The sequence below is a fragment of the Quercus lobata genome, chromosome 7, assembly GCF_001633185.2.
Source record: "Quercus lobata isolate SW786 chromosome 7, ValleyOak3.0 Primary Assembly, whole genome shotgun sequence".
NCBI lineage: Eukaryota > Viridiplantae > Streptophyta > Magnoliopsida > Fagales > Fagaceae > Quercus > Quercus lobata.
In genome coordinates, this window is record NC_044910.1 from 43,540,155 (window position 1) to 43,560,047 (window position 19,893).

Genomic DNA, 19,893 nt, shown 5'->3' on the forward strand with positions numbered 1-19,893 from the left:
GCTACTCCAACTTGGACAAATGGAACTTTTGTTATCTATTATGTGCAAATGCAATAGAATGAGCTATCAAATGTTTGATTTAAAGAGTGGTGCCTTATGTTTACTGTGATGAATTCATGGCCATCATTGTCTTAACGGTATATTCAATGATGATGATGATGACTACTTTAACAGATAAATTTATATATTGAAGTTTGTTGCATAACTTTTAGAGGCATCTTTTGTTTTGGTGGTGTTGTACCATAGTGAATTTGTTTTTAGATGGTTTTAATTTGCAAGAAACTACTTTAAATTGTACTTGAATTTTTACTCAAATTGTACTTGAACCAAGAGAAGCATTATAGCTTGTTGCAAAAAAAGTAGTGAGATGATTTAGGCCCTGTTTTTTATTTTCAAATTTATTGTTCTCTATTTGGTTGAGGGGAAATGGTTTCAAAAATCACATTTGGTGTTACATTCAAGGCTTGGGAAGAATGGTTTGAGAATGTTTAATCATAGGTGACTAACTAGCTCTTGGCTACTCCCCCTCCACCTATCCTTTGACCTAAAGCCAGTTGATGGATAACCTTTTAGTTGCTTTTACTAATTTCCCGTTATATTAGCTTCTAACTTTGATGGTTAAATCTCATAGTCAACGGTTAAAAATTTATCAGGTAGAATATTTTTGTTTATGCTGATTAGTTGAAACAAGTCATTTTCACATAAGGAGAAAAATAAAAGTATGTTGGACTTATATTCATCTTCTACCAGGAAGTTACTTTCTTTGAAACAAACGGAAGTCTTTAAGGATATGTTTTGATTCATATTAAATTGTTAGAGAAGTATACAATTTATTTATTTTGGTGTTTGAATATTCTTTATCAAATCATAAGATTGTTACAAAGAATTTCTTAATCTTACGAAGACTTAATCATTTTTTTAACTAAGGATGTTTTTATTATTTTAAAGATATGCTTTCCTGTTAGGCAATCCGTGGTTTTGTTGCTATAGGGGCCAAAGCTAACTTAAAGCCAAGATGTTTGTCATGATCCTTCTTTTTTTCTTTTTTCTTTTTTTTATTATTTTTTTATAGAAGCAAGTTAAAATGTTTTAGATGTTAAAGATTATTGTATACATGGACAATCTATGGATCATGGGCTGTACTAATCAAAATTTTATTTACTCTATGCTCATCTATTTTCACATACATTGACTGTAAATAAATCAATAAATCGCATACTTCTCTTATTCATTTATTAGTTAATGTGACAAGGACCACCAGTTAAGGGCCTTGCAACCGTGTCATCAGATAGCTAATGTTGTTAGTAGGGCTGTCCAGATTGATCCGAATGCCCAACCTGAAGAATTGACCGGATCCGACCTGAAGCCGGTCGACCCGACTACTCTGGCAGGTCGGCAGTAGGTCTTCACCACCAGAAATCGATTCCAACGGGTCAGTTTTGGTTTTCCTCCTCTAAAACCCGAAAAACCTGAACCAACCGAAAGATTTTTAGATTTCGGCCAAAATTTCCAAATCCCAGCCAAAATTTCTAGATTTGGATGTAAATTTTCCAGAATCCAATGAAGAAATCTAGATTCTGGCGATATTTCCCTTAGATCCGATGAGATTTTGATCAAATTTGGCAAAATCTCATCGAATCCAATGAGATTTTTGTTGGATCTAGCGAGATCTCATAGAATTCAATGAGATTTTCGCTGGATTTGTGTTTTTTTCACCGTTTTCTTACCGTCTTCTCAGATCTATGACTCCGATCGACTCGCCCGCCACCCGTTGATGGTCTGAACCGTCCAACCCGATTACTCCAGCGGGTCGGCAATGGGTGCATTTTTTTCCCACCCGATTCCGACGGGTTAGTTCCAGGTTGGGCACAAACCTTACCCGGACTGACCCGTGGACAGCCCTAGTTGTTAGGGTATTAGTCTGGTGGTTTTAAGTAATAAGTAAAGCATTTGAGTTTGTTTATCATGCAACTTGTAGCTTATTCATATTGGATTTAGGATTTATGGCTTATTTGGATCGAGGTGAGGAGGGAAGGGGAGCAAGGGAGACTGGAGTAGAGTTAGCCAGAAATTAGGCTAATTTCCAATCAACTCTACTCTACTTTGCCTCTTTCCTCCTCAATCCAAATGGACTATTAGTGTGTTTTGCACAGTTTTTTAATTATAACTAGTCGCAGACCCACGCGATACGTAGGAATAAATAATTATTTTGTATTGTAATATAATGTATAATTTTTTCTCTAAAATTTGTAGAAGATAATTTGTTCTCCATAAAAAGTAAACAGTTTCTATTTGGTCCAATTAGGTCTACTCAGTCAATTTTAGTCCCCTTCACTCCATTTTAGACTAATTGAGTCTTAAATTGATTCTTGTTGTAGATTGTCTTTTCAAGTTTAGCTCAAAAATTCCTTCTTTTTTTCTCTTAATTTTTGGGTTGAAAAGTATAAAATTATATTATATTTGGGCTAAACTCTTTAGTTTTGAGTTAAAAAATACAAATAAAATAGACATTAGAAATTAGAAATATAAGCCCTAAAAATGCAATAAAAATGATAAATATTTAAAAGTCTTATTTGGTCCACATTGGATCTATTAGGTCCATTTTGTCCTCTTCAATTCAATTTGGTTTTTTTGGGTCCATACAGTCCTATTCGGTCCATTCGGTCCTATTTAGTACATTCTATTTACTAAAGTTTTATTCGGTCTTATTCAGGTCACTTCGGTCCTATTTGCTCCATCCGGTCCACATTAGTCCTATTCTGTCCACTTCAGTCTTATTCGGTCCACATTGGTTCTATTTAGTCAATTATATTCACTTTGGTCCTATTCGGTTGACTTTGGTCCTTTTCGGTCTATTTTATCCAATTTAGTTCTATTTGGTCCTATTTAGGCTATTTTGTACACTTTAGTCCATTTCAGTCCTATTTGGGCTATTTAATCCACTCTGGTCCTATTCAGTTCATTTTGTCCACTTTGGTTCTATTCGGTCCATTCTGTCCACTTAGGTTCTATTCAGTCAACATTGGTCCTATTTAGTCCACTATGCCCACTTCGATCTTATTCAGTCCAATTTGATCTCGTTCGGCCCATTCTGTCCACTTTGGTCCTAATATGTCCATTCGCTCCACTTTGTCCACTCTTAGTTTCACCAACCCCGCCCCTCTCTCATCTAACAAGCACTGCTGGCATCATCACCTCATTTTAGCAGGTCTCTTTCTCTCTAGTCACTCAAATCTAGGGCACGAATCAATCACTTGAACCATGAATGTCCTTTAGGTTCATTGTTCGCCATTGATATGACATTGAATTCAATCACAAGGGATCAAGTGGTTTTTTCAAGACAAAGTCATGCACATATCATACGATCATATTAATTAACCAGTTTCACATAAAAGGATCTACCCCAAAATAAAACATATTATAGTTACAAATGTTATCAATCTAAACTTCAATAATCGAACAAATGTCCATATTTCCAATGTCTCAAAAGAATTAAAATGTATGTAGTTTAGATCAATAAGCATCAATTGTTGCTCTCAGTATATCAAAGTTTATGCAATCACAATAATTTTGATCATAATGACAGGGAATAAGCTGGGAGGCTAATTATTTATTGGCTCATTATAGTTATTTCTTAGAGATTACATCAATTTATCCAAAAATTTGACCATTACACAGTTTGACCATTACATAAAATGATTTCCTTACATCATTTTCATAACCAGAAAGGGAAAAAAAACAAACTAATATGGAAGACTTCAAATTGAGACACATTTATAGGGAAGAACCCTCATAAATTCATGGGCCTTCAAAGCAACAATAGGAAGATGCGTGCCAGAGTACATATTAGTCTTGTTGCTTCCAATCCATTCACATTTTGCACCTGAAATAATAAGCAAAATACAAAATCTGCTATGTAGAAATGAAAGGCATTATTATGTATCTGCAAAATTTTCTCAAAGCAATCTTTAAACACATGGAAAAAACTTGTTATAGCTTGAAAATTGAAATACTAGGAAGTAGTCAACACACGACCATATAGTTGAGTTACCCCTGGGAAGTCATTCAATTTGGGCAGATCATAGCAGATACAAGGTTTATAGTTTTTAATTCCAAAATTTTCCATCAGATTATGAGTTACCAAAGATGAGAGAGAGAGAGAGAGCAACTGTGACTATCAACTAGAGCAAATAGGGAAAGCTAGAGCAGGGAGTTGATCAGTGGTTTGTTTAAAAGAAGTTCTCTTTTATTATGTTATAGGACTTGAGTGTATTTGCGGTTAATAGAAGTGGGGTCTTACTCTGTCACTGATATTTGAGTGTTTTTTTTTTTTTTTAAAGTAAAAAAGATATACATTCAAAAGGTTACTTTGTGCAGAAAAAGTACAAGGCAAACCAAAAATTACAAAGAAGAGATGGAAATACAGAGAAAGAAAACAAAGAAGAAGCAGACTGAGTGTGTTTTCAGGGAGCTTTAAGCTATTCCTTTGGTTATAGTTGATCTAGTCTCTGTAAAGTGCTGTACAAAGAGTGCAGTGTTATTAAAGATCTGTTTGGTGTTGTACTTTGTTTTTTGTTAATAACATATCTCTTACCCATAAAGGAGAAAAAAAAGAAAAAAAGAAGTAAAGAATACTAATGCACTAACAAACCATGTAAATCTGCTATAGCCTGAAACAGATGATAGAGTGAACTAAATCCATTTAGTTGAATTTAAAACTACTAGCCAACAAAGAACCCATATAGTTTACGATGCTGCTTTGTCACAAGTAAGAAAACATTAGCAATGTCAATGATATTAATCAACCAGGTTGTTTCTCTGTTTTCCTCTCCATTTTGGCACAATTACATTGTTCTTATCACTTCGCACCCATAATTTATCAGGTATTGCAAACTGTGGATGATTCCAAATTGTTTTCATTCCATTATTCTCACTTTGTCAGAGACTTGCATCCATATGCATTTTTATGAATACATCAATGAGGAAAAATCTAAAATAAAGTTGCTAATACCCATTAAAGTTCCAGAATCAAGAAAGGAATATCAACAACAAACGCAAAAAGAAATGCGAAAATTACATTTAGCTGCCCTATCTAAAAAGAAAAAGAAGTTTTATTGGCCCCCCAATTTAACAGAGTCCCCTCCTCAATTTCACAGAAGCCACAAGAAAAACGAAGACCATATCAAATAGATAGAGAGCACTGAAGTGATATCAACACGTTAACAAAGAAAAATGGAAACAAAGCAAACATGCTAATCATTAATTAAAGAGATTTCACAATTTGCGGTGAAATTAGGGTTTGTCTTTTTGATCTTTCTCAGAAACCTTCTATTCCTTTCTATGCTTTTTTTTTTTTTAGCTATTATACGTTACCTGCTTGACCGGTAACTGGTGTCTCCTTAAAATTAAATTAACCGTCAGATTAAAACAAATAGAAAGACACGGTGGGTTTCTCAAAAAAAAGAAAGACACGGTGGAGATGTAAGTGAATACCAACCATAACCACTAAAAATATGAAGGGTACTGTAGAATGACCCTTTGTTTAGTTCTTAGTTTTGAATAAAAATATAACGATTAATCTAAAACCTCAGTTTTTCCATGATGAAACTCCCTCCCAATTAATTGATAAAATCGTTATATTTTTATTGGTTTGAAGAATAAATATTCAAGAAGTGAGAGAGCTAATATCTAGAGAGAGAAAGAGTGTATTTTCAAAACTTATCTCATTATAATATTGGTTTGAAGAATAAAAATTTAAAGAGAGATTATTTATATATATCTGAGATAGAATTCTACTCTAACCTAATTAAAGTAAAGATTAAATTCTATAAGGATGTGATAAAAATCCATGTTTTACTCCTTCAATCCCAACATGTTATATTATCTTATCACATATTTAAGAATAATTACTACCACTCTCAATAAATTCTAATACCCATATATAAATCCAACGAAATTGAGAGTTTATTAAGATGTTATTAGGTGTGGTAAATGTATTAAATTTTAAGTAAAATGTTGATATGACAATCTCTTATTAGATGATCTCTTATTAAATGGTGTAAAACATGGGTTTTACACCTCATTCTTACTAAATTTAGACTCAATATAAGTGCATATATATCTTACCAGATTCAGACTCAATTTAAGTGCATATATATGTGAAGTTCCCTTCTAAAGACTCAAAATCCAAAATAAAAATGCTAGTTATTAGGGATCATAAAAAAATCAAAGCGCTAACCTGAGAATGGCCTAGTGAATTCTTTACAATTATTACTTTGCTGACCAACAGTTCCACTTAGCATCATCTTTCTATGTCTACTGCTGCACTTTCTCCTTGAAATGCTTTGAAGCAAGAGGGAAATGTTGGGAACATATGTGTGAACGAAATGTTATTCTTATTCTCTACTTTTGCAACTTTAATCTCATTCTTCGTGACTATAATTTTTGATTTGCAACAATCTTTGCCATTGCCTATCAATTTTGCAGTTGTAGCAAGTGGGTTGTATCTTTTTCCTCACATTATGTAAAAATGTGAACAAATAATTCAGATGAAACCAAAATGCAGAGAGGAAGCCATGTGACTTTGTAAATTGTAAGAGGAAAAAGCCTTAGCCAAGTGACTGTTTTCAAGTCTCATACGAAAAAAGGAATATAAGACAATTTGTCAACTTCAACTCTTCAAGTGTGAACTGGTGACATCTTTTTCAACATATTTTTAAATGACTATTGAAGAGAATCTCAAAAGACTCAAATGGTGAATGTAGCACATGGGCTGTCATCTTTTTCCTAAATAAATGTAAAAAAGTGAAGCAATAATCTAAAAAAAGCTGTGTGACCCTAATAATTCAAAAAGGAAAATGTTCCCGAACGTTAAAGGCATTAATTTAAGAACAATTTTTAAAATATTTTACAAAAAATAAAAAAAATTATTATTTTTTTATAACATTTTATATTTTTCATAAAAATAGTATTAAAAATTTTCTTGATATAGTTTATTAATAATAATCTTAAGAGCATTGTTAAAATTACTTGTTCAAACATGCAATTTAGGGCCTGTTTAGTAGAGTAATTTGAGTAATGTTGTTTGTAGTTTTATGAAATACGTGTGAGTGAAAATATATGTAAAAATGTATATAATATTTTTAAAAAATTGAAAATGAGTTATTTAATCACTCGGGATCTTAAGCATTTAATAAAATAAAATAAAGTGAAGAATCATTCTGCAGTCCGGAGGAAAAAGCCAAGTGAAAACAAAAGAAAAAGAAAGTGGCAGTCTGTGTAGAAATAATTTATTTAATTTGTTGCTAAAATTTTTTTATTGTGAAAAAAATATAAAATTTTAAAAACTGTATGTAAAAATTAAAAAGGTGAAAATTACTTATTACCTAGCTCATAAAAAAAAAAAAAAAAAAAAAAAAAAACACTGCACTTTTGGAAATACACAATTATGTTTATGTTCGCATATGATAAGTTCCCATATGCGTAAAAGACACGAATTGGACCTTATCTCTTGCGTGCCCTTCTCAGAAAAAAAAAATCTCTTGCGTGCAAGTTGATATTTGGGTTCCCTCCTACTTCTCTTGATATATCATTGTTGCTGTTTTAGTCTTTCTACATCACAATCCTTCTATTGTTTCCAAATACATTTTTTACTTTTTACTTTTTACTTCTTATAAAATTTTTCTTAATTTTTTTTAATCAGAATGAAAGTTATTTTTTACAACGATTAATCTTAGCCATTAAAGGCATAAGGTGTAATACCCTAAATATTGCTCTGATCTCAACCAAAATGCAGAGAAGATGCCATTAGCCATGTGACTTTGTAAGAGGAAAAAGCCATAGTGTGAACTGGTGACATCTTTTTCAACATATATGACTATTGAAGACCATCTCAAAAGACTCAGATGGTGAATGAAGCACATGGGCTGTCATCTTTTTCCTAATAAATAAATCTAAAAATGCGAAGCAATAATCTAAAAAAAGCTGTGTGAGTACTGTGACAATAATAATTTAAAAAACGGACAAAAAGTGAATGTCATAAAAGCAGAAAAGCAATTTAAGCATTTTAAAATCATAAAAGTCAAAAAAGTGAGAATCATTCTACCGTACCGTCCAGAGGAAAGCGAGACGAAAAAGTCAAAGTGAAAACAAAAGAAAAAGAACGTGGCCCACAAGGAGTACTTTTTCAAGTCCGTAAAGTTCTGTAATAACTTATTTTGTTTTTTTTGAATTTTTTTTTTGTTAAAAATGTGTTAAAATATATAAGTATTTTAAAAATGTGAAAAAAAAAATTTAATTTAAAAATTGTATATAAAAAATATAAAATATAAAATTCTAGCTTATAACATATCATATAAAAAAATTAAAAAAAAAAAAAAAACACTGCACTTTTGAAAATACACAATTATGGTTCTTTTCGCATATGAATTATATGATAAGCTCCCAAATACGTAAATGACATGTATTGGACTTTATCTCGTGTGTGCAAGTTGATATTTGGGTCCCCTCCTACTTCTCTACATATATCATTGTTGCTGTTTTAGCCTTTGTACATCAGAGTCCATTTATTGTTTCCAAATACTTCCAGCTTATTTCTGGCTTATCAGAGCATCAAACCAAAGATGGCTGAGACTATCCTCAGTGTTGTTGCTGAGGAAATAATAGGCAAGCTGATTTCAGTTGCTACTGAGCAGATCAGCCTTGCTTGGGGTTTCAAGGAGGAGTTGACAAAACTTCGTGGCTCATTAACCACGATTCAAGCTGTGCTGGCTGATGCGGAGAGAAGGCAAGGGAGCGAAGAGGTCGTGAGGCTTTGGCTGTGGAGGCTTAAAGATGTTGCTTATGATGCTGATTACGTGCTGGACGAGTTTGCTTATGAGATTCTCCGGCGGAAGGTAGAGATCCGAAACCAAATGAAGAGAAAGGTATGCTACTTCTTTTCATTCTCAAACCCCATTGCTTTTCGTCTCAAGATGGCCAACAAGATTAAGATCATTCATGAATTGCTTAAAAAGATTAATGATGAAGCAAATTCATTTGGACTTGCTAGAGCGAGTCCAGTAAATTCAAATCCAGAGATTATCCCTAACCGAGAGACAGACTCCTTTCTTAATCATTCAGAAGTTGTAGGAAGGAGAGATCATGTCTCAAAAATAGTTGATTTGCTAACTAGGGAAACCAAAGAACAACTCTCTGTCTTTCCAATAGTAGGAATGGCAGGTTTGGGAAAAACAACTTTAGCAAAGCAAGTTTACAATGATGAGCGAGTAAAGAGACATTTTGATAGGACGATATGGGTATGTGTCTCCGATAATTTTGATGATAAAAGGATCTTGAGAGAGATTCTTGAGCTTGTTACCCATACCTCAAATAAATTAGAAAATAAGACTGCGATTCTTGAATGCCTTCAAAAAGAGTTGAGAGGAAAAACATATCTTCTCATACTTGATGATGTATGGAACGAAGATCTGACGAAATGGGATACTTTGAGGAATTGTCTGTTAGGAATTAATTCAAATATGGGAAACATTATTATTGTAACAACCCGCAAAGATAAGGTGGCTAAAATTATGGAGACACTTCCTCGATGTGATTTAGAGAAACTATCAGATGATGAATGTTGGTCTATAATCATGAAAAAAGTATCTTGTAATGAAATAACTCCAGATTTGGAAGTTATTGGAAGGGAGATTGCTAAAAAATGTGGTGGGGTTCCATTAGTTGCAAGAGTTTTAGGAGGGACGATGTCTTATAAGAAGGAGAAAAATGAATGGTTGGCAATTCAAAATAGTAAAGTTTGGAATTCTCCACTTGACAACTATGAAATCTTACCAATACTTAAATTAAGCTTTGATCGTCTTTATCCACCATCTCTAAAAAGTTGTTTCACATATTGTGCCATTTTTCCTAAAGATTATAAAATGGAAAAGGAAGAATTAATTCAACACTGGATGGCTGAAGGGTTCCTTCAATTGTATCAAGGAAGATCCGTAATGGAGGATATTGGTAACGAGTATTTTAATATTTTGTTGGGGAATTCCTTATTCCAAGATATAGAAAGGGATGATTATGGTGATATTTTTAGCTGCAAGATGCACGATTGTGTACATGATCTTGCCCTCTCAATTTCAAAATGGGAAACCTTGCATTTAGAGGGAAATTTGGGGGATGACATTGGCATGTCTCATATTCGACGTTTATCTCTTATATCCAATGACCAAACAACGCCAACAATCCCATTATCTAGAGAAGGCATGAGTAGGTTGCGCACAATTTTTTCGATTCATGTTAATCTTGGTGACAAGTTATTAAACTTAAAATGTGTACGTGGCCTAACTTTATTTGGGGGATGTATAGTAGAGTTGCCCAAGTCAATCAATAGGCTAAGACAATTGCGGCTTCTTCGCATTATAAGGACCAATGTCAAAGAATTACCCAATTCTCTCACAAAATTCTATAACTTGCAAACTCTAATAATCAAGTATTGCCCTTGTCTCAAAGAGCTTCCAAAAAATCTACAAAATTTGATTAATTTGAGACATATTGATATTGATCTTCAATACATAGAACAATTGCCGATCAATATGAGGCAATTGACTTGCCTTCAAACATTGCCTTTTTTTGTCGTTGGTCAAGACACTGGTGGTCGAATTGAAGAAATGGGATACTTAAGCCAACTTAGAGGAAAGTTAAGTATCTACAATCTAGAGCACGTGAGAGACAAAGAAGAAGCCAAAAGTGCAAAATTATCGGAAAAGAAAGGACTAAACAAGTTGGGATTCCATTGGAATAGTCAAAGAGAAGGCACCATTAACGATGAAGATATACTGGAAGGCCTTCAGCCTCACCCATGTCTGCAAAGCTTAAAGATTGAAAATTTTCGGGGTGAGAAGTTCCCTTCATGGATATTGGGCAAAAACAGTAGTGGTGGTTTGTTTCTGTGGGACCATTTGTTGGAAATCTTCTTAAAAAACTGTAACGAGTGCGAACAAATTCCTACACTCGGACATTTATCTCATCTCAAGGTTCTTGAAATTGAGAAAATGAATAAGGTGACATGTATAGGAACAGAATTTTACGGCAATTATAGCGGTGAGGGATCAAGTAATAGTAGAGGTGATAATGGTAGAAATGCAATGTTCCCGGCTTTGGAAAAACTTGTTTTGAAGCACATGCCCAAGCTAGTGGAATGGAAGGATGCAATGGAGCCAACAACAACAACAACAAGAGGAACGGTGTTTCCTTCCCTCAAAAAATTGGTTATTGGATACTGTGACCAGCTCATAAGTGCTCCATGTCATTTTCCAGTTCTCGAGCAACTAGTTATTGACAGCACCAAAAGCACTGCATTCAAAAACATTAGTAGTAATCTTACTACACTCATGTCCCTCACTATAGGGAGAGTATCAGAACTTTCTTGTTTGCCAGAGCAGCTATTGCAAAATAATGCGGGTCTCTTGAAGCTTTATATACATGATTGTGCTGATTTGGAGTCCATCTTGCCACGTGAGGATGTATGGGCCTTCTGCATCTCTCTCCGAAACATTTTTATATGTGGATGTGTGAAATTGAGCTATATACCGGACACACTGCACACCCTTCAATCTCTCGAGACATTTGGAGTATCCAGCTGTCCTAATTTGAGGTCTTTTCCAAGTATACAAGGTGTGGCATCGCTTCGAAACTTGACGATATCATGCGGTGTTAAAGTTCTACCGATTGGGCTACAATCATGTACATCTCTTTCGGAATTGGGTATTTGGTCATGTCCTAATTTGATATCAATTCCAGATCTAGGACAATTGCACTCTCTTAGCAGTTTAACAATTCGGGACTGTCGAAAGTTGACTCGTCTGCCAGGAGGGTTATCAGAAAGCTTAAAGATTTTGGAGATTGGTGAGTTTTGTGAGGAGCTGGATGCTTTCCCCAGTCTCAGTTCCATCGAACACTTGCACGCGTCCCTTGAAAAACTAAACTTGTATGGGTGGTCCAAACTCAACTCTCTTCCGGACGAAATTCAACGCTTCACTGCCATTATATATCTGCATATATGTGATTTTAAGGGAATAAAAGCTTTGCCTGAGTGGTTGGGCGACCTTTCTTCACTTCAAACTCTGCTTCTTAACGGCAACGATAACTTGATGGAAATGCCGACAGTGCAAGCCATGCGACGCCTCACCAATTTAAAAAAACTGTACATTAATGGTTCCCCCGAATTAAATAAAAGTTGTGCAAAGGAGAAAGGCACAGAGTGGTCCAAAATTGCACATATTCCATATATCAGAATCGACCGTATTGTTATTAAAGGTGAAAATTTTTGAAGATCTTATAAAATTTATTGAAAGAGATGTTTGGTAAGTTTGCTCATCCCTCAAATCCTCTTTCTCTTATTTTTCTCTCATATTTTCTATTCTTAATTTCCCGCAATTTCTTGCTTATCTTTCTTTAGTTTTCTCAAAATACGTTTGCTGGATATGCAGGCACTACGAATGGCATAATTTCTGGTAACTTTATGGAATTTCAATCCACTCCCAGCCTAACGTAAGGTCATAAACACAGGTAATTGTATGGAATTTCTATTTTATAACCCTAATTTCTTACTTTCTCTCTTTATTTCTTTCTTTCTTTCTTTTTCTTTTTTTAATTTTTAATTTGGCTATTTCTTATTTAATATATTGTGTTCAGCTGGAGGAAAAATCAATTAAAGCTAGTGGAAGTCCATAATTGCTGGTAAATTTTCTATAACCTATCTTCCCTCTCACTTTTCTATAACCTAAAACAAAACAAATAGCAAAAATTGTTAATCCATAGTTTTTTTTAGTATACATATATTTTGGCATGATTAGTGCTGGTACTGGGCTGTTACTCAATTTGGGTAAACCTTTATGAAATCTAACATTTGAGATAGTATGGTAATAATGCAATACAGTTTACAATGTAGGTGTGAAGATATCAAACTTTCAAAGTCACCACCAACCTCTTTTTTTTTTTCATCTGTTTTTGATATATAACATTGATAACATGTTTCCACTACTCTTTTGTAATTCTATTATGGGGAATATTTAGCTTTTCCATATTGAAAACTTCAAATCCAACTAATTAAACAAAGAATTTTAGATTTTAAGATCATATAAAGTGTATGATTTTATCAAGTCAAAAGAATAAATAATTACGATGTTCTTTTGCTTGATTTGAGAGTGATACTTGCATTTGGATTTTTCTTTATATAAAATTTTCCCAATTTTCATTTTCTGAAGGCTTGAGTGGATGGTTCTTCACTTTGGTTCCAAATTTTGAAAAACTTGTGTGAATTTATATACTGTAGAGATTTGATTAGAGATTTACCTTAAGAAAACAAACTCCCCTAATTTTCTAAATATTAATACCTGGTAATATATGATTTAAAGCGGACAACTCATGAATCTTTTGTGTCTGCCTGGTTCTCTGCTACTGCCCTGTTTCTCATATTGGATAGTTATTAAGAATAATCATTGCATAGCATCATTCTATGTTCATAGCGAAAACATCTTGTAGCAGTGTGGAATTAAAACTATGTTACTGATGGCCCTAATATTCTGCTCTAACAGGAAATGAAGGTTCTATTCAAGAGCTGAAAAATGTAATAATGATTACAAAAAGTTGATGCATCTGCACAAACACAATGTTTCACCATATTGCGGAAACTGCAAAGTTTTTATTGACCTAAGGAAGGATGTGCCAAGGAAAATGACTAGGTGGTCCAAGATTGCATATTTAATACAAATAGAAAGGCAAAGCCACTAGTAAGTCATCAAGAACAGGCTTTCTTGGCTTTTTCTTCTTTGATTATTTTCTTTCAGTATCAAATACCCAGCTTATTTGTAAATGATCGGCTTGTGTTCAGCCGCACAAATAATTAATTGTGTTCAGCTGGATGTGTAGGCAGTAGCTAGGAATGGCATATCTATTGTGTTCACATGAAGGAAGACTTAATTAATCTTATGGAATTTCAGCCCAAGCTAACAGAAATTCATCAGTGCTGGTATTTTTTTCTCAAATCTTCTCTTCACTTCTAACATATAAAGTACCAAATCAATCAAATAAATTTATTATTCATGCCAAAATGTGTGTTTTTGAAATCTGCAGCATGACATTTGAAAACATTATCAGTAATTGTACCTCACTCTGTCAGAACTTGACTCTTGCCAAAGTGGTTTTTGCAAAATAATACGAGTCTCATGCCCATGAAGATAGTGTTTTGTGAGGATTTGGTGTCCCTCTCGGCACGTCAGGATTAATCCAATTTCTTTTAATAAATTATTTTGGCATAATTTATGTTGACCTGAGTTGTCACTCAAGTGGGGCAACCCTCCAATCCATGATCTTATTGTGACGGTATCCTAATTATGCAAAATTACCATTTAGGCATAGAGGTACCTAACTTGCCAAGCCACGATCAACCTTTTTTTTTCTTTTTTATTGTGCTATTTAATATTGATAACATGTTTCCACTACACTTAATTATATGATTTTTTCTAACCATTTGATTATTGGCAATTAATGGGATTTTTTAGGGTACATTTTGATGCTTCTGTGTTTGTAGAAATTCAGAAAATTGGTGTTGGTGTAGTGGTATGGGAGGAGAATAGGCTGTTCATTGGAGCTTTAAGCTCACTGGAAGATATGAGTACTGATGCTGAGGAGGCTGAAGTTATGGCTGTCATGCAAGCGACTGAATTTGCTGCTACGGTATGCCCTTTTGGAGTAATTATAGAAGGTGGCTTGTTACAGAGATTTCAAGCTCTCAATTCTGCTGAACCAAATCTCACAAAAATTGAACATCTCTTGGACTTGGTTAAACAGAATGGACTTTTTCAGGGAGATCTCTTTCTCACATGTCAGAAAGACTGGTAATGAGGTTGCACATTTATTAGCTTGAAATGCTAGATCCTTATGCATGTCTAGATCTGATTGTAAATATGCTTTTTGGCTAGAGAGGCTCCTGTGTTTCTGCAAAAAAGCCTCTCTAAAGATGTTTTTCTTTTTGCTAGTTGATGAAATATTTTTCAGCTTTCCATTTTAAAAAAAAAAAAAAAATGATGAGAGAATTTGATATTTTAAGAGCATATACAGTGAGTATAGGACTTTGTCAAGAAAAACGAAAAAACTATTAGTCTTTCGCTTGATTCTGCTGTGATAGTTGCATTTGGAATTTTCTTTGCCTAAAATTTTCCCCTTTCCTTTTTTTGATGGCTTGAGTGGATCATTCTTCACTTTGGGTTTGAATTTTGAAAAACTTGTATGGCTTTATGCTCTTTTATACAGAGGAAATATGATTAGAGATTTGCCTCAAGAAAATGAATTCGCCATACCTTTTGGATATTAATACCTGCCCACATACAATTTGTAATGGTTAATTCATGAACGATGAATCTTTTGTGTTTGCCTGGTTCTATTCTGTTGATTTGTTTTCATTTTAGATAATAATTCAAAATCATCATTGCATAGCATGATGCTTTGTACATGTTGGGAATGAAGGTAATATTTTCAATCCACATATAATACATGTAATATTCAATGATGGTTTATTTTTCCATTGCTGATGGCCCTAATATTCTGCTCTAATAGGGAGTGAAGGTTCTATTCAAGAGCTGAAAATTGTAATTATGATTACAAAAATCTGATGCATCTGCACAATCACAACATTTCACCATATTGCGGAAACTGCAAAGTTTTTATCGGATGTGCCAAGGGAAATGACTAGATGGTCCAAGATTGTCCATATTAATACAAATAGAAAGGCAAAGCCACTAGTAAGTCATCAAAAACAGGCTTTCTTGGCTTTTTCTTCTTTGAGTAGTTTTCTTTCAGTATCAAATACCCAGCTTTATTCGTAAATGATCTGCTTGTGTTCAGCTGCACGAATAATTAATTGTCTTCAGCTGGATGTGTAGGCACTAGGAATGGCATATCTATTGTGTTCGCTTGAAGGAAGACTTAATTAATCTTATGGAATTTCAGTCCACTCCCAAGCTAACAGAAATTCATCAGTGCTGGTATTTTTTCTCAAATCTTCTCTTCACTTCTAACATATAAAGTACCAAATCAATCAAATAAATTTATTATTCATGCCAAAATGTGTGTTTTTGAAATCTACAGCATGACATTCGAAAACATTAGCAGTAATCGTACCACACTCTGTCAGAACTTGATTCTTGCCAAAGTGGTTATTGCAAAATAATAGAAGTTTCATGCCTATGAAGATAGTGTTTTGTGAGGATTTGGTGTCCCTCTCAGTACATCAGGATGTATGGGCCTTCTACACCTCTCTCCAATCACTCTCTATTTTTAACTGTAAGAAATTGAATTATTATTGATGGCCCTAATAATCTGCTCTAATTAAAAGAGGAAGGTTCTGTTATTCTCTCTTCCCTCTCTTTTTCCCCCACAATATTATTCACTTGTTACATAGAAAAGGAGAAGAAAAATTTGTTAATCCATTTTTTTTATGATATTGTTTTGGCATAGTTCATGTTGATCTGAGTTGTCACTCAAGTGGGGCAACCCTTCATGATCTCATTGTGATGGTATCCTAATGATGCAAAATTACCATTTAGGCATAGAGGTATCTAACTGCCAAGCCACGATCAACCTTTGTTTCTTTTTTATTGTGCTATTTAATATTGATAACATGTTTCCACTACACTTATATGATTTTTTCTAACCATTTGATTATTGGCAATAAATGGGATTTTTTAGGGTAAATTTTGATGTTGCCGTGTTTGAAGAAATTCAGAAAATTAGTGATGATGCAGTGGTATGGGATGAGAATGGGGTGTTCACTGGAGCTTTAAGATCACTGGAAGATATGGGTACTGATGCTGAGGAGGCTGAAGTTATGGCTGTCATGAGAGCGACTGAATTTGCTGCTACAGTATGCCCTTTTGCAGTAATTATAGAAGGTGGCTTGTTACAGAGATTTCAAGCTCTCAATTCGGCAGAACCAAATCTCTCAAAAATTGAACATCTCTTGGACTTGGTTAAACAGAATGGACTTTTATCAGGGAGATCTCTTTCTCACATGTCAGTAGGACTGGTAATGAGGTTGCACAAGTATTAGCTTGAATGCTAAATCCTTATGTATGGCTAGATCTGATTGTAAATATGCTGCTTGGCTAGAAGAGGCTCCTGTGTTTCTGCAGGAAAGCCTCTCTAAAGATGTTTTTCGTTTAGCTAGTTGATGAAATATTTTTCAGCTTTCCATTAAAAAAAAATGATGAGAGAATTTGATATTTTAAGAGCTTATACAGTGAGTATAGGACTTCGTGAAGACAAATGAAAAAATTATTAGTCTTTCGCTTGATTCTACTGTGATAGTTGCATTTGGAATTTTCTTTACCTAAAATTTTCCCCTTTTCCTTTTTTTGATGGCTTGAGTGGATCATTCTTCACTTTGGGTTTGAATTTTGAAAAACTTATATGGCTTTATGCTCTTTTATACAGAGGAAATATGGTTAGAGATTTACCTCAAGAAAATGAATTTGCCATACCTTTTGGATATTAATACCTGCCCACATACAATTTGTAATAGTTAACTCATGAACAATGAATCTTTTGTGTTTGCCTGGTTCTGTTCTGTTGATTTGTTTTCATTTTAGATAATAATTCAAAATCATGATTGCATAGCATGATTATTTGTACATTGTAGAAATGTCTCTTAAAAAGTTAATTTGTTGTAATGTTCTCCAATTCTTTCACTAGCGAATTACAACTTCTAAACATGGCATCAATCTTTTGATTTTCATTTTTCAGGATGCTTCAGTGATTTAACAAACACAGTAATGAACAGCTAGCTGAAAACATTGGGGAGCATGAGAAGTCCACTAATGATTGCAAAAAGCCCAGGCATTTCTAGTTTTGCACCCATACTTATCATTGGAAGGAGCAAGAGTGGCTCAGTGGTAGAAGATTGGCTGTGGACCTGTGGTCCAAGAATCACCTTGAGGGAATTTAAAGTTGATTCCAATGCCATTTTTTTATTAAAATTTGTGAGTGCTCTCAATTTCATATTTAATTTCTCTCTTCTCAAAACCTATTAAGTTTCCTTCGTTTTTATATTCTACTTTCAATTTTCTATACTATTTACTAAACTAGTTGTTCATATAATATTTACAGACTCTAGTTATCATTGATTTTCCAATTGGAGGTGTACCTCAGCACAAGATAGTCCAAGATTGCCCCTGTTCCAAATATCCTGATAAACTTCTTGTTACTATTCTAAGCTCAAAATAATCTAAAATTGGTATTTTCTCTCAAATATCCTTTTGTCTAATGTTTTGCTTTAAAATAGACCAGTTGTTCTCTATTTCCTCACTTACCAAATTTCTTTTTTTCTTATTTTTCCTGATTCCTATAAATTTTTGTTTCAAAACTGTTCATAATGAAAAGCATCTTTGAGATTCTAATCAAATTGAATGAGACCCAAATTGCAATTTTTCTTTTTCTTTTATCTGTTTTTTCTGGGGATCAAATTCTAACACTGGACAAGCCATGTTACCATTAATTAAGACTACTTCAAGAATGCATTGAAATTAGGTTGATTAATTTTATTATCTTTTTCTTTATTTTTAATTTTTTTTCTTAGAAATTTATGTATTTTTGGTCAACTGGAGCCATATTATATATGTATTGCACGGGTTGATCAGTGCACTATACTTGGAAACATTACTGGTAATGCATTAGGTGAGGTAGAGGTTTTTCCAATGCTTTTACAATCACTGCCTCTATGCCTGTGACTTCAGCACTTTACTGGATTATGGGGTAGATATCTATAGTTGTCCGTTTTACTTGTTAATTTTATCCAAACATTTCACTAAAAATCACTTGTAGTCTTGTACATATCTCTATAATAACGTATTAAAATACTATCTCGAATTAAGGTTTTTCATCCATAATGGTGTTCTCTTCTTGTAAGCTTTGTATCATTGACTTGCCCAACAGGTGACCTCTATTCTGGATGGTCTAGATCATGCAAATGTTCAGTGGATAGTTCCTAATCACCTGCATGTAAGGTAATGGTCCTATCTCTATAAACTAAAACTGATTGGTTAGTATTTGATAATGTAATTACAATTTGCTTTAGAATTTGGTTTAAATAAGATTTTGATGACTGCTTCCATGATTTAAAAAAAAAGGAAAGATGCAGCACATTCTCCAAGCATGTGATAGATGGCAAGTTTCTTGTTTCTTTTGACACAGCAGGTAGAGAACTTACCCCTAAGTAGTTGGATAAATGCATACTATTACATATACATACACACAAACATACGTACATATGTAGATGTAATTTCATGCATATATAAAACAAATGGGTAAGTTTTGATTCTTCTCAATGAGTTAGATGCCTTCTTTCTTTTTCTTTTTTTTTTCTTCAAATTTTTTTTTTTGAGTTTGATGTCTTTGGTTATTGAGGATGCTAACAGAAAACAACTGACCTCTATTTAGGATGGATGTTCAAGAATCTGACCTCTATTTAGGTCTTCTCAAGATTGTTCAAGGACACCTTTGAGTCAATCAATCACACTTATTCTTCACTCCTAATTTCTTTGTTCCAGTATTCAGTTTTCCCGAGTCTTTTCATTTTTCAAAATTTTTAATATTCTATCATAAAAATTAATATTGTAATTTGTTATAGGCAGCCTACCCCAAACATTTTGGGACTAAGGCATGATTGTTGTTGTTGTTGTATATGTTATAGGCACTTGACACAATATATCTATTGTTTCCAGCTGGAGGAATAATTGATTATAATTGGAAGCTGACAGAATCCTTTTAAAGTCGGTAAGTTCTCTAAAATGTTCTCCTCTTTTCCTCCCTTTATTCTCTTTCTTATACTCAACCAGTATTCTTCATATT

The 19,893-nt window shown here is 33.6% G+C and overlaps 1 protein-coding gene across 38 annotated transcripts in view; it reads left to right on the top strand.

Moving 5' to 3' along the window:
* Nucleotides 1-19,893, top strand: part of LOC115953048 (disease resistance protein RGA2-like) — a 35,200-nt gene that overhangs the window by 10,791 nt on the left and 4,516 nt on the right. For 7 of the 38 annotated variants that reach the window (XM_031070510.1, XM_031070486.1, XM_031070519.1 and 4 more), the window contains exons 1-16: nucleotides 8,459-12,353; nucleotides 12,480-12,558; nucleotides 12,685-12,729; nucleotides 13,587-13,781; nucleotides 13,921-14,020; nucleotides 14,582-14,888; nucleotides 15,607-15,791; nucleotides 15,933-16,034; nucleotides 16,138-16,286; nucleotides 16,507-16,603; nucleotides 16,738-17,074; nucleotides 17,791-18,026; nucleotides 18,154-18,280; nucleotides 18,979-19,049; nucleotides 19,173-19,239; nucleotides 19,767-19,818. In XM_031070510.1, the coding sequence (XP_030926370.1) occupies nucleotides 8,622-12,320 (3,699 nt within the window). In that variant the 5' untranslated portion in view covers nucleotides 8,459-8,621 and the 3' untranslated portion in view covers nucleotides 12,321-12,353; nucleotides 12,480-12,558; nucleotides 12,685-12,729; ... (11 more) ...; nucleotides 19,173-19,239; nucleotides 19,767-19,818. The other 31 variants (XM_031070516.1, XM_031070518.1, XM_031070517.1 and 28 more) reach the window with 29 other exon arrangements.